This window comes from Mobula hypostoma, chromosome 2, assembly GCF_963921235.1.
Source record: "Mobula hypostoma chromosome 2, sMobHyp1.1, whole genome shotgun sequence".
Classification (NCBI taxonomy): domain Eukaryota; kingdom Metazoa; phylum Chordata; class Chondrichthyes; order Myliobatiformes; family Myliobatidae; genus Mobula; species Mobula hypostoma.
In genome coordinates, this window is record NC_086098.1 from 120,222,370 (window position 1) to 120,235,852 (window position 13,483).

A 13,483-nucleotide genomic window follows, 5' to 3' on the forward strand; every position below is an offset into this window, starting at 1 on the left:
TAATGTGCATCTTTTGATTAATTTTTCAGAGCATACAATGCTAGCAATCTGATGGATGACTTGAAGATACTGTACAGAACAGCTGGGGCAGATGGGAAGGGCATCACTTTCATATTCACTGATAATGAAATCAAGGAAGAGTCTTTTCTTGAATATCTCAATAATGTGCTTTCTTCCGGAGAGGTACATTGCTTCTTAAATTTTATACAGCCGCATCTCTGTTCTTCATAATTCCTCACTTTCATTACTGTTTGGCAAGCTTACCTTAAAAGGGGAATGATTTAAAAGTGACCTGAGGGGCAACCTTTCCATATAGAGGGGTGATCCACACATTAAAATTTAAAAGCAGATTTAAATACTCTATTTGTGATATTTCATTAACTATAATTAGCTTAAAAATGAAATAACTTATCTCCAAGGTGAGCCAAATGGCAATGACAAAATACATAATGAACCAAGAATGTTAGATAGTACATAGTTACATATTCTAATTACTGGTGGAAATAAGTAATTGAAAAAGGATTAACTTCACTCAGATGAAAGGGAATCTGGCCTGGATGAAGTAGATGCAAAGACTGACAGGTAAAACTTATATGGAAAATTAAAGTCCCTCAATGGAGAAATGTAGCAGAGCTAAAGCCAGCACTCCGTAAATGACAATGGAATTGGAATGTTATAGCATGTGAAAGTTGAGACTAGACGTAACATGAGTGTAGGTTGAAGTTCTATGACAAGCAGAACCACTTAATCATGGATTAGACATATTTGTGCCATAGATCCATGATAACATTGACAAGAATTCAGATTCATATTTATTTATCACATACTGTATACGTCAAAACATATAGTGAAATGTGCCATTCACATTACAACCAACATACCTAGGGAGAGGCTGGGGCAGACCACAGTGTCGCCATGTATTCTGGTCCCAGCACAACATGTCCACAATGCTCAACAGAACAACGCAGAATGCAAGAAAACAGAACACAACAAGCAACAAAATAAAAACAGCCAAATAAGCCCCTTTCTGTCACCCTCACTCCCACATACACAGACAGTCCTCCGACTCCAGGATAGGCCTCTGGATCTCCAGTTTCCAGTCTCCAGTCTCCAACCTTTAGCTATCAGACTTTGATTTCCAGACTTCCGATCGATCTTTGAGCTTTGACCTTCAGTATTGACCCTCAGACTAGCTAATGACAAGGTCCCAAACTCCAGGGTTGAACTTCAGGCTCGTCGTCTGCCTGCCCTCATGCCTCATTGTGTCTATATTCACATGTGTTGTGTATTCAATATTTCTGTAATATTTGAGTAATTTTGTACATATATGGTTTGATTAAGAATTTTATTTAAATAATTCATTATGGGTTATACATAGGAAGTGTGTGAATGGCATGTGTCATTACACCACCAGGTCCTATGTATGCATCTCACTAAAGAAAAGAAACTCAGTTCACAAGTATCCTCAGCTACCATGTTTTTCTTTCAATTAATTTCTGAAGTTACAAAACATCACAGTGGGGCTGAGAAAGTTTTAAATCTACCTACCTGTTAAAGCACAACACGTTTTCTTTAGAAGGTGAGAGAAACGTTCGAGTTTTTTTTAAAAATGGGCAGGAATGTGTTTCTTTGGAAGAGCAGAAAGAGAGTAGAGTTTAAAAAGGCAGAAAATGGATGAAATTAAAAAGCAACAAGTATAGCCATGGACTCATAAACATTGAATATTGGGTGATATTATTTAAAAATTTTAATAAAAGCAGAAATAGCTGGCTGCATTGGAAAGATAGATGCATTCAATTGGACAATAGACAACTGGATGATGTATACTGAGTGAATTGAGCAATATTTTAAAGCAAATGAAATAGCTACTGAGAAACAAGTGCCAGTGTTGCTGAATGGAATAGGTGCAAAGCATACAGTTTTGCTTAGAAATTTAACTGCTCCAACCAAACCAGCCAAAATGAGCTTTTCTGATATTGTGAGCGTAATGCAGGAATATTTAGAACTGAAACCATTGTTGATTGCAGAATGCTTTAGGTTTCATAAGTGGAATCAAAAGGAAGGGGAGTCTATTTCAGCTAGCGTGGCTAAGTTGAAGAAATTGAGCATTGTCAGTTCAATGATAGGCTTAACGATGCACTGAGAGATCTTTTAGGTTGTGAAATCTTACAAGAAAGCATTCAAAAACGGTTCCTAACTGAAGCACAACTCACATTTGAAAGAGCAGTTGAAATAGCTGTATCAATGGGAACAGCAGACAGAGACACAATTGAGTTACAGTCAGGAATGAAAGTGAGCATAAACAAAACTGCAATGGCTAAACAGAAACTTTCCTGGCTGAACAAATTATGTTACTGTTATGGCAGGGGCTCACATACACCAGAACAATTCAGGTTTAAAGGTGAAACATGCAGAAAATGTATCAAAGTAGGACACATACATAGAGCATGTCAGGCAGACAAAAATAAATGGTCTGCATAGGAAAGAGAAAAAGTCAAGTTGCAGTTTCTAAAAGAGCGCTGATCTGCATACTGTTGATGAAAAATCTGAAAATTATGAGAGTGACACAGGACCAGGCAGACTTGAGATTTACAATGTGATAATTAACTGGAGACAAGCAATATGACTTGCCCTAGAAGTGAATGGTAAATTAATTAAAATGAAATTGGATACTGGCTCAGCTGTTTCAGTCATTCCACAAAATGAGTTTGAAAAACATTTCAAAGACACTGAACTTATGCATGCAGATATCCAACTTAAGAACATATACTGGAGAAAAGATAACCCCTGTTGGAATGACATTCATAACAGTGAAGTACAACAACCAATAAGTCACATCGAGTTTACTTGTGGTAAAAACAGGAGGACCAGCATTGTGAGGACATGATTGGTTGAGACAACTACAACTTGATGGGAGATCCATCATTATTTGCATACCACATTCCCTACAATAGAGTCAAGATTCAAGATTCAAAAAACTTCATTGTCATTCTAAACATACATCAGCTCTGCAGGGCAGAATGAGACAGCGTTTCCCAGGAGCAGTGCAATCATAACATAACAAACGCAGCACTAAATAATAAACATAACAATAAATAATAAAACACAACAGCCACATGTCACTTAAAGTCAAGTTATAAGTGTCCAGTGCAAGTTAAAAGTGCCCAAAGCAGAGTCAGGTAGAGCAGCTAGTTAGCAGTCTGACTGCCTGTGGGAGGAAGCTGTTTAGTAGCCTTGTGGTTTTAGTTTTGATGCTCCTGTAACGTTTGCCTGATGGCAGAAGAACAAACAGTTCATGGAGAGGAGGTGAGGGGTCTTTAATGATGTACCGTGTCTTCTGGAGGCATCGACTCTGAAAGAGGTCTTGGACAGAAGGTAGGAAGATCCCAATAACCTTCTCTGCTCCCCTAACCACCCTCTGCAAGGCTTTTTTGTCAACAGCACTGCAGCTGGAGTACCAGGTTGTGATGCAAAAGGTCAGCATACTCTCAACCACGCCTCTGTAGAATGTAGTTAAGATGTTAGTGGGGAGTGATGCTTGTTTAAGCTTCCTCAGAAAGTGCAATCTCTGCTGGGCCCATTTCACAAACCCAGTGGTGTTCCTGGACCAGGTGAGATTATCCGAGATCTGCACCCTAAGGAACTTGATGTTTTCCATTCTTTCCAGTGATGCTGAGGGGTGTGTGCTCAGGCTGAGACTGTCTGAAATCAACGATCATCTCCTTGGTTTTGGTGACAGTCAACAAAGCAAATTAAGAAAGGTACTGTATGATGCCACATCAGTACTCACAGACTGTACTGGAAAAGTCAAACATATCAAGGGTAAAAAGTGTTAAATGAAAATGCCACACCCAAGTTTACAAGCACGCCCAGTTCCTTATACCATCCACGATAAAGTAGCCAGTGAATTAGATTGCATGGAGGCTGAAGGAATGCTTTCCACGTTAAGTAGAGCCTATGGGCAACGCCAGTGGTCCCAGTAACCAAGAAGAATGGGTCTGTTAGGATCTGTGGTGATTTTAAGGTCACCATCAACCCAGTACTGAAAGTAGATCAATGTCCTCTGCCCGGAATAGAGGATATCTTTGCAAAACCCTTCAGCAAAGGTGGACATAGCTGAGGCCTACCTATAGATCGTGGTGGAAGAAGAGTCCAAAGTGTTTCTCACCATAAACATTCATAAAGGGCTTTATTGCTAGGATGTAGGTTTTCACAAATAAAATGGCATGAGGCGTTATGTTTAAGAAAAGCCGTAACAACTCATTTATTGTACTCCAAACACTGAACACAAAGCATGGTTAAAAACTTTATGTAATTACGACATCACGTCAGACCAGCCTGTTAGAGTAAAGCCCCAACTAAATGCTTGTGGTTGTCAATTATGTATGTTTCCACCAATTACGTTTCCCGATAATAATCGGCTTATTTCTGGAGTTACATCTGCACCTGCGCTCTGGTAGTAAGCTATGGACCAGGTGCCGCAGGGCTGCCCAGGCATTCAGTTTTACCTGGATGACATCATTGTTACTGGTAAGGATGACAAGGAACATCTCCAAAATCTCAAGACAGTGTTAAAAAGGTTAGAAGATTATTGGCAACAAATGTGAATTATTTAAACCAAGCATCACCTACTCTGGCCACACCAATGACACACAAGGATTACACAAGTCTACTGAGAACACTCAAGCAGTGTTGGAATCCCCAAGGTCAAGGAATGTGTCATAGTTGTGGTCCTTTTTAGGATATGTTAATTACTATAAGGAAAACCCCAAGGCATTCTGCAAGTATGTGAAGAGCAAGAGGATAAGACATGAGAGAATAGGACCTATCAAGTGCGACAGTGGAAAAGTGTGTATAGAACTGGCAGAGATAGCAGAGATACTTAAAGAATACTTTGCTTCAGTATTCTCTACGGAAAAGGATCCTGGCGATTGTAGGGATGACTTACAGCGGATTGAAAAACCAGAGCATATAGACATTAAGAAAGAGGATGTACTGGAGCTTTTGGAAAGCATCAAGTTGGATAAGTCTCTGGGACCAGATGAGATGTACTCCAGGCTACTGTGGGAGGTGAGGGAGGAGATTGCTAAGTCTCCAGCAATGATCTTTGCATCATCAGTGGGGGCGGGAGAGGTTCCAGAGGATTGGAGGGTTGCAAATTTTGTTTCCTTATTCAAGAAAGGGAGTAGAGATAGCCCAGGAAATTATAGACCATTGAGTCTTACTTCAGTGGTTGGTAAGTTGATGGAAGAGATCCTGAGAGGCAGAATTTATGAACATTTGTAGAGGCATGATATGATTAGGAATAGTCAGCATGGCTTTGTCAAAGGCAGGTCATGCCTTACGAGCCTGATTGAATTTTTTGAGGTTGTGACTAAACACATTGATGAAGATAGAACAATAGGTGTAGTGTATATGGATTTCAGCAAAGCACTTGATAAGGAACCCCATGCAAGGCTTATTGAGAAAGTAAGGAGGCATGGGATCCAAGGGGACCTGCTTTGTGCTTTGTGAATCCAGAATTGGCTTGCTCACAGAAGGCAAAGAGTAGTTGTAGATGGGTCATATTCTGCATGGAGGTCGGTCCTCAGGGATCTGTTCTGTGACCCCTACTCTTCGTGATTTTTATAAATGACCTGGATGAAGAAGTGGAGGGATGGGTTAGTAAATTTGCTGATGACACAAAGGTTGGAGGTGTTGTGGATAGTGTGGAGGGCTGTCAGAGGTTACAACGGGACATCGATAGGATGCAAAACTGGGCTGAGAAGTGGCAGATGGAGTTCAACCCAGGGAAGTGTGAGGTGGTTCATTTTAGTAGGTCAAATATGATGGTAGAATATAGTATTAATGGTAAGACTCTTGGCAGCGTGGAGAATCAGAGGTCTTGAGTCCATAGAACACTCAAAGCTGCTGCGCAGGTTGACTCTGTGGTTAAGAAGGCATACGGTGCATTGGTCTTCATCAACTGTGGGATTGAGTTTAAGAGCCAAGAGGTAATGTTATGGCTATATGGGACCATGGTCAGACCCCACTTGGAGTACTGTGCTCAGTTCTGGTCACCTCACTACAGGAAGGATGTGGAAACTATAGAAAGGGTGCAGAGGAGATTTACAAGGATGTTGCCTGGATTGGGGAGCATGCCTTATGAGAATAGCTTGAGTAAACTTGGCCTTTCTCCTTGGAATGGCAGAGGATGAGAGGTGACCTGATAGAGGTATACAAGATGATGAGAGGCATTGATTGTATGGATAGTTAGAGGCTTTTTCCTAGGACTGAAATGGCTAACACGAGAGGGCACAGTTTTAAGGTGCTTGGAAGTAGGTGTAGAGGAGATGCCAGGGGTAAGTTGTTTTTTTTTTAAAAACGTGGTGAGTGTGTGGAATGGGCTGTCGGCAACGGTGGTGGAGGTGGATACGATAGGGTCTTTTAAGAGAGTCCTGGATAGGTACATGGAGCTTAGAAAAATAGGGGGCTATGGGTAACCTTAGGTAATTTATATTTAAGTGCATGTTCGGCACAGCATTGTGGGCTGAAGGGCCTGTATTGTGTTGTAGGTTTTCTATGTTTCTGTAATATTTTCCTGTCAAATCTGGCTGGTGTGCTCCGCCCCTTGAACTCATTACTACAGATTGGGAAGAAATGGTCATGGACAAAGCAATGTGAGGTGGCTTTTAAAAAGGTAAAGGAAATGGTGACACACCAAACACTGTACTCACACACTATGATCCACATCATCATGTGAAGCTTGCCTGTGATGCCTCGTCTTATGGTATAGATGTAGTCATGTTACATGTTATGAGTGATGGAAGTGAACACGCCTTTGCATCACCTTCCCTTACTGCTGCAGAGAAAAATCATGCACAGATTGACAGGGAAGCCTTGAGTCTGATTTGGGGTGTAAAACATTTCAACCAGTATTTGTATGGGAGAGAGTTTACCCTCGTTACTGACAATCAACCACTCGTACCCATTTTCAATCCACAGCAGGGTGTTCCACTAACAGCAGCAGCATGAATACAAAGATAGGCTCTGTTTCTTGGAGGATACAATTGCAAGATCAAAATCCAGAGGACAACTGATTATGGAAGTGCTCATGGATTGTCTTGATTACCATCGGAAAAGGAAATACATGAAAATGTAACAAGAGGACATTCCATTTAACATATTCTCCCTAATGCAAATGGAAAGTCTCCCTGTTAATGGCAGAGATGATCCAAAGAGAAACCAGAAAAGACCCCACACTGTCTCAGGCCTACATGGCAACCTGAAATGGCTGGAATGTGCAGCAGAAATTCCAGTACTCACATATTCACCAATGTCAGGAAGAACTTGCCCTTGACAGGGATTGCCTTTTGTGGAGATTGAGAATTGTTGTACTATCCAAGCAGAGAGCTAAAGTGTTGGAGGATCTACATGCCAGTCATCTAGGTGTGGACAAAATTGAAGTGTTGGCTCGAAGCTTTGTTTGGTGGCCTGGGACAGATCAGCACATCAAGCAGCTTGTTATTCATTGTTCAGGATACCAAGAAGTCCAGAAAAAAATGATGTCCAGAGCTGCCAGAACCACTTCCTACAAGAATCAACTCCTTCAACCACCACGGAGGAAGCTCCAGAACCTGAGATTGTTTCATTGTCACAAATCTCATTTGCTGTGCAGAGTGATCCCCTTTGTCAGGAAAGACATAATTGTATCTGCCTCTACCACTTCCTCTTGCAGTTTGCTGCATATACACACCACCCCCATATGAAAATCCTGCTCTTCAGTTTCCCTTTAAATCTTTCCCCTCTCACCCTAAACCCCTGCTTTTAGTTTTAAGCTACTCTAGCCTGAGAAAATATAGAACCAGAGAACCATCGAACCATAGAAACTACAGCACAGAAACAGGCCCTTTGGCCCTTGGCTGTGCCGAACCATTTTCTGCCTAGTCCCACTGACCTGCACACGGACCATATCCCTCCATACACCTCCCATCCATGTATCTGTCCAATTTATTCTTAAATGTTAAAAAAGAACCCACATTTACCACCTCGTCTGGCAGCTCATTCCATACTCCCACCACTCTCTGTGTGAAGAAGCCCCCCCTAATGTTCCCTTTAAACTTTTCCCCCCTCACCCTTAACCCATGTCCTCTGGTTTTTTTCTCCCCTTGCCTCAGTGGAAAAAGCCTGCTTGCATTCACTCTATCTATACCCATCATAATTTTATATACCTCTATCAAATCTCCCCTCATTCTTCTACGCTCCAGGGAATAAAGTCCTAACCTATTCAACCTTTCTCTGTAACTGAGTTTCTCAAGTCCCGGCAATATCCTTGTAAACCTTCTCTGCACTCTTTCAACCTTATTTATATCCTTCCTGTAATTTGGTGACCAAAACTGAACACAATACTCCAGAGTCGGCCTCACCAATGCCTTATACAACCTCATCATAATATTCCAGCTCTTATACTCAATTCTTAATTAAATGCAGCATCTCCAAGTTTGCGGATGACACGAAGCTGGGCGGCAGTGTTAGCAGTGAGGAGGATGCTAAGAGGATGCAGGGTGACTTAGATAGGTTAGGTGAGTGGGCAAATTCATGGCAGATGCAATTTAACGTGGATAAATGTGAGGTTATCCGCTTTGGTGGCAAAAACAGGAAAAGAGATTATTATCTGAATGGTGGCCGATTAGGAAAAGGGGAGGTGCAACGAGACCTGGGTGTCATTATACACCAGTCATTGAAAGTGGGCATGCAGGTACAGCAGGCGGTGAAAAAGGCGAATGGTATGCTGGCATTTATAGCGAGAGGATTCGAGTACAGGAGCAGGGAGGTACTACTGCAGTTGTACAAGGCCTTGGTGAGACCACACCTGGAGTATTGTGTGCAGTTTTGGTCCCCTAATCTGAGGAAAGACATCCTTGCCATAGAGGGAGTACAAAGAAGGTTCACCAGATTGATTCCTGGGATGGCAGGACTTTCATATGAAGAAAGACTGGATGAACTGGGCTTGCACTCGTTGGAATTTAGAAGATTGATGGGGGATCTGATTGAAACGTATAAAATCCTAAAGGAATTGGACAGGCTAGATGCAGGAAGATTGTTCCCGATGTTGGGGAAGTCCAGAACGAGGGGTCACAGTTTGAGGATAAAGGGGAAGCCTTTTAGGACCAAGATTAGGAAAAACTTCTTCACACAGAGAGTGGTGAATCTGTGGAATTCTCTGCCACAGGAAACAGTTGAGGCCAGTTCATTGGCTATATTTAAGAGGGAGTTAGATATGGCCCTTGTGGCTAAAGGGATCAGGGGGTATGGAGAGAAGGCAGGTACAGGGTTCTGAGTTGGATGATCAGCCATGATCATACTGAGTGGCGGTGCAGGCGCAAAGGGCCTACTCCTGCACCTATTTTCTATGTTTCTATGTTCCTATATTTAACATTGAATCACAGTGGATTTAATTTGGCTTTTTTTGGCATTGATAAACAGACCTCTACAGAGTGATCTAAATTAATTACAAATACAAAACATAAAGTAATTGATTGCTTAAGTAGTCACCTCCTTCAGTCAGTATTTAGTAGATGCACCTCTGGCAACAATTACAGCCTTGAGTCTGTGTGGATAGGTCTCCATCGGCTTTGCACATCTGGACACTGCAATTTTTCCCCATTCTTTTTTACAAAACTGTTCAAGTCCTGTCAGATTGCATGGCGATCCTGAGTAAACAGCCCTTTTCAAGTCCAGCCACAAATTCTCAATTGGATTGAGGTCTGCACTCTGACTTGGCCACTCCAGGACATTAACTTTGTTGTTTTTAAGCCATTTCTGTGTAACTTTAGCTTGATACTAATGGTCACTGTCTTGCTGGAAAACAAATTTTCTCCCAAGTCGCAGTTCTCTTGCAGACATCATCAGGTTTTCCTTAAGGATTTCCCCGTATTTTGCTGCATTCATTTTTCCCTCAACCTTCACAGGTCTGCCAGGGCCTGCTGCAGTGAAGCATCCCCACAGCATGATACACCCACCACCATGCTTCACGGTAGGGATGGTGTGTTTTTGGTAATGTGCATAGGGTTTTTGTCTGATGGCCAAAAAGCTCAATTTTTGTTTCATGAATCCATAGAAACTTCTTCCAGCTGATTTCTTTTTCATTGTAATTTATTTTTTATTGAAGTTCATCATAAAACAAACATTTCCATAAGATGTATATCAGATATTGTACATATATATCATATAATCATATTTGCCACAAATCTCCACATAATATTTATCTAAGGTGTACGCCTATAGAAAAGAGAGGAAAGAAAGAACAAGCAAAGGAGAAAACTATGTACAAGTGGGGAGTGATTTTTTTTTTACAACATATTCATTGATTTGTGAGAATAAAATCAGGCCTATGAGGTGTTATGTAGTTGAAACATTTTCCCAGTATGAATCAAATTGTTCCAACTTATGATTAATAAATGCTGTTATCTTCTCCATTTTATAAATGTCCATTGTAATTTCCATCCATGCGTTTAAAGTTGGGCTCTCCTGTGATAACTATTTCCTGGTAAGAGTCTTTTTACCAGCCACCAGCAGTATATTCATTAAATATTTATCTCTTTTCGACTATTCTTGAGGTACATACCCAAAATATATGGTCTTACTTTCTAAGGGTATTTCACATTTAAAAATGTCTTGTAGGGCATTGTATATCCCACTCCAATAGTCTTTGATAACGGAGCAATCCCAGAAAATATGATAATGGTTGGATTTTGATTTCCACAATTTCTCCAACAAACAGGGAGGTTACTATCATAGTGGGATTTCTGAGAGGGTGTAATAAAATATCTTATCAAGTTTTTCCATCCAAACTCCCTCCATTTCTGTGAACTGGTACACTTCCATTGATACCTCCACATTATTGTCCATTCTTCCTCTGATATAATTATCCTTCCTTCCTTCTCCCATTTTGTTTTAATGTATGAAGTTGAATGTGTTTTAAGATTTGACAAACCCTTATACACGCTTGAAATTATTCTACTACCATTATCTGAATTATATGCTTTTCTTAATAGCTCTATCAAAAACGTACTTGCCTTGGTTACATTTTTAACCCTCCTATTAACCTACTGTCGCATCCGTAGATACCAATAAAAGTCTTGTTTTTTCTAATAAGTGTTTCCCTTTAAGCATTTCAAACCGAACAGTGTTCCTTCTTTCATGATATTGCAAATAGCTGTTATTCCTTTAGCTGTCCAGTCCTTAAATCTAGCATCCAGTTTATTCGGCGTAAAATCCGAGTCATATGCTCACCATTTAAGAATTGCAATATCTCCCTCTCGTTTATATTCTTTTATAATAGTTTTCCATATTTTAAGAGTCCATTTCACCCATGGATTATCAATAGTATTTATGTACCTTTGTAGGTTGTTATCAGCCAAAATTACCTGTATGGGAATGGGAAGTATCACCTCCTCAATGTTTTTCCATTGAGTGTCATATGATGGGTTGCACCAGCATATCACAGCTCTCAACTGTGGTGCAAAATAATAATCTCTAAGAGAAGGTGGGCCCCATCCCCCCTTTTCCTTGGCTAATTGCAAAGTTTTGAGACGAACTCTAGGCCTTTTACCTTGCCATATATATCTTGATAACATTTTGTTCCATTCATTGAATTGATTCTGATTAATCTCTATTGGTAGGGTCTGAAAGAGATATAATAGTCTGGGCAATATATTCATTTTAATAGATTCAATCCTTGAACTGAGACTAAAGAAAGGAATTAGGTTCCATCTTGTTATATCTTCCTTAATTTTTATATATATATATATATATATATATAGGCTGATAATTGCATTCTGATAATTTTGACAAATCTTTTGGCATTATGATGCCCAAATATTTGAAAGACTCTGTTTGCCATGCCCAGGGATATCTACTTCCAATTTCTCTTGGTGGGCTATAATTATATGAAAGTAATTGGGTTTTATCTATGTTGATCTTGTGTCCTGATAATTGACCATATTGTTCAAAGGATTGTTCAATTTAGGTCAAGAGTATGTTGGTTGCCCTAGGTAGATCAAAATGTCATCCGCGTAACAGGCCAATTTATGCTCTGTCCCTTTAATAGTAATTCCCCTGATATCTTCATTTTGTCTGATGTATTGAGCTAATGGTTCCAGATGTAATGCAAAGAATAGCGGTGACCATGCACAACCCTGTCTCTTGCCCCTTTCTAGGGTAAAACTATTTGATAAATATCCATTGATTTTAATCCTAGCAGTAGTGTTGTCATATAGTGCCCATATAGTTTTATTAATTGTGTCATGGAAACCAAATCTATGTAAAGCTCTGTAAGGAAAATTCCAATTAACCGAATCAAATGCCTTTCCACCGTCCACGCTTATCACTATTGCTTCAATTTTATTTTTTTGTATATGATCCATAATGTGAAGTGTCCTTCGTATATTGTCTTTGGTGTTGTTGTATAAAACCTGTATCAGTATGGGTAGAAACTCTTCTAATCATTTGGTCATGATGGAGGTAAATAATCTATAATCTACATTAAGAACGGATATTGGTCTAAATGACCCACATTCCATTTTATCCTTGCCTTCTTTCAGTATAGCTGAGATTATCGCTTCCTTCCAGCTGGGTGGCATTTGTGCCTTTTTTAGAGCCCAGTTCAGTGTGGGGAGTAAGACAGGAATTAAATCATTTTTTAAACTCTTTATACCACTCTGCCGTATACCCATCTGAACCTGGTGACTTGCTTAACTTAAGCCTACTAATTGCAGCTTTTCGTTCAACTTCAGTTATGTCAGCAGTCATCATTCTATTTTGTTCTTTGCTTAAAGTGGGTAACTAGAGAATTCAGGAAAGTGTCAATTTGGGTTATGCTTCCCCCTGGAACTTTGGAATATAGAGTTTTGTAAAACATTTCAAAAGCTTCTTGAATTTCACTTAGCTTATTTTTTTAATCATTTTTGTTCTTGGGTCCCTAATTCTACGAATTGTATTTTTTGCTATCGTTTTCTTCAGTTTCCACGCCAGTATTTTCATAGACTTAGATCCACTTTCATAGTGTCTGTTGCAGAAACATTAAATTTTTCCTGATTTCTTGCACAGTCAAACTATTAATTTCATTCCTAATTTTTTTAATTTCCTCTAATGTATCCTGTGCCAAATTCAATTTGTGTTTTTTTTCCTAGTTCCTTCAGCCTATTTTGTAATTCCTCTAATGTTTTATTCCTTATTTTTTTCTTATATGAAGATATCGCTATAATTTTCCCTCTTAAGACAGCCTTCAGAGTATCCCGTAGAATGGGAGGTGACACCTCTCCATTATCATTGAACTCTAAGTAAAGACCAATTTCTTTTTTAATTTGTTCCTTAAAGTAGGAATTATTGAGTAGACTTGAATTTAGTTTCCAAATAGTATTCTTTGGTTGTAGGTCAAAAATCAACAGATAAATATATGGTTGCATGGTCACTTACATCTGTTGTCCCAATTCCACAGATG

General features: G+C 39.8%; 1 protein-coding gene across 1 annotated transcript in view; it reads left to right on the plus strand.

The window, feature by feature from the left end:
* The window catches only part of LOC134357440 (dynein axonemal heavy chain 8-like), a 1,088,497-nt gene that overhangs the window by 836,552 nt on the left and 238,462 nt on the right, over positions 1 to 13,483 (plus strand). Inside the window, exon 63 of the mRNA XM_063069028.1 lies at positions 30 to 183. Within this exon, the coding sequence (XP_062925098.1) occupies positions 30 to 183 (154 nt within the window). The remainder of the gene's footprint in view (positions 1 to 29; positions 184 to 13,483) is intronic.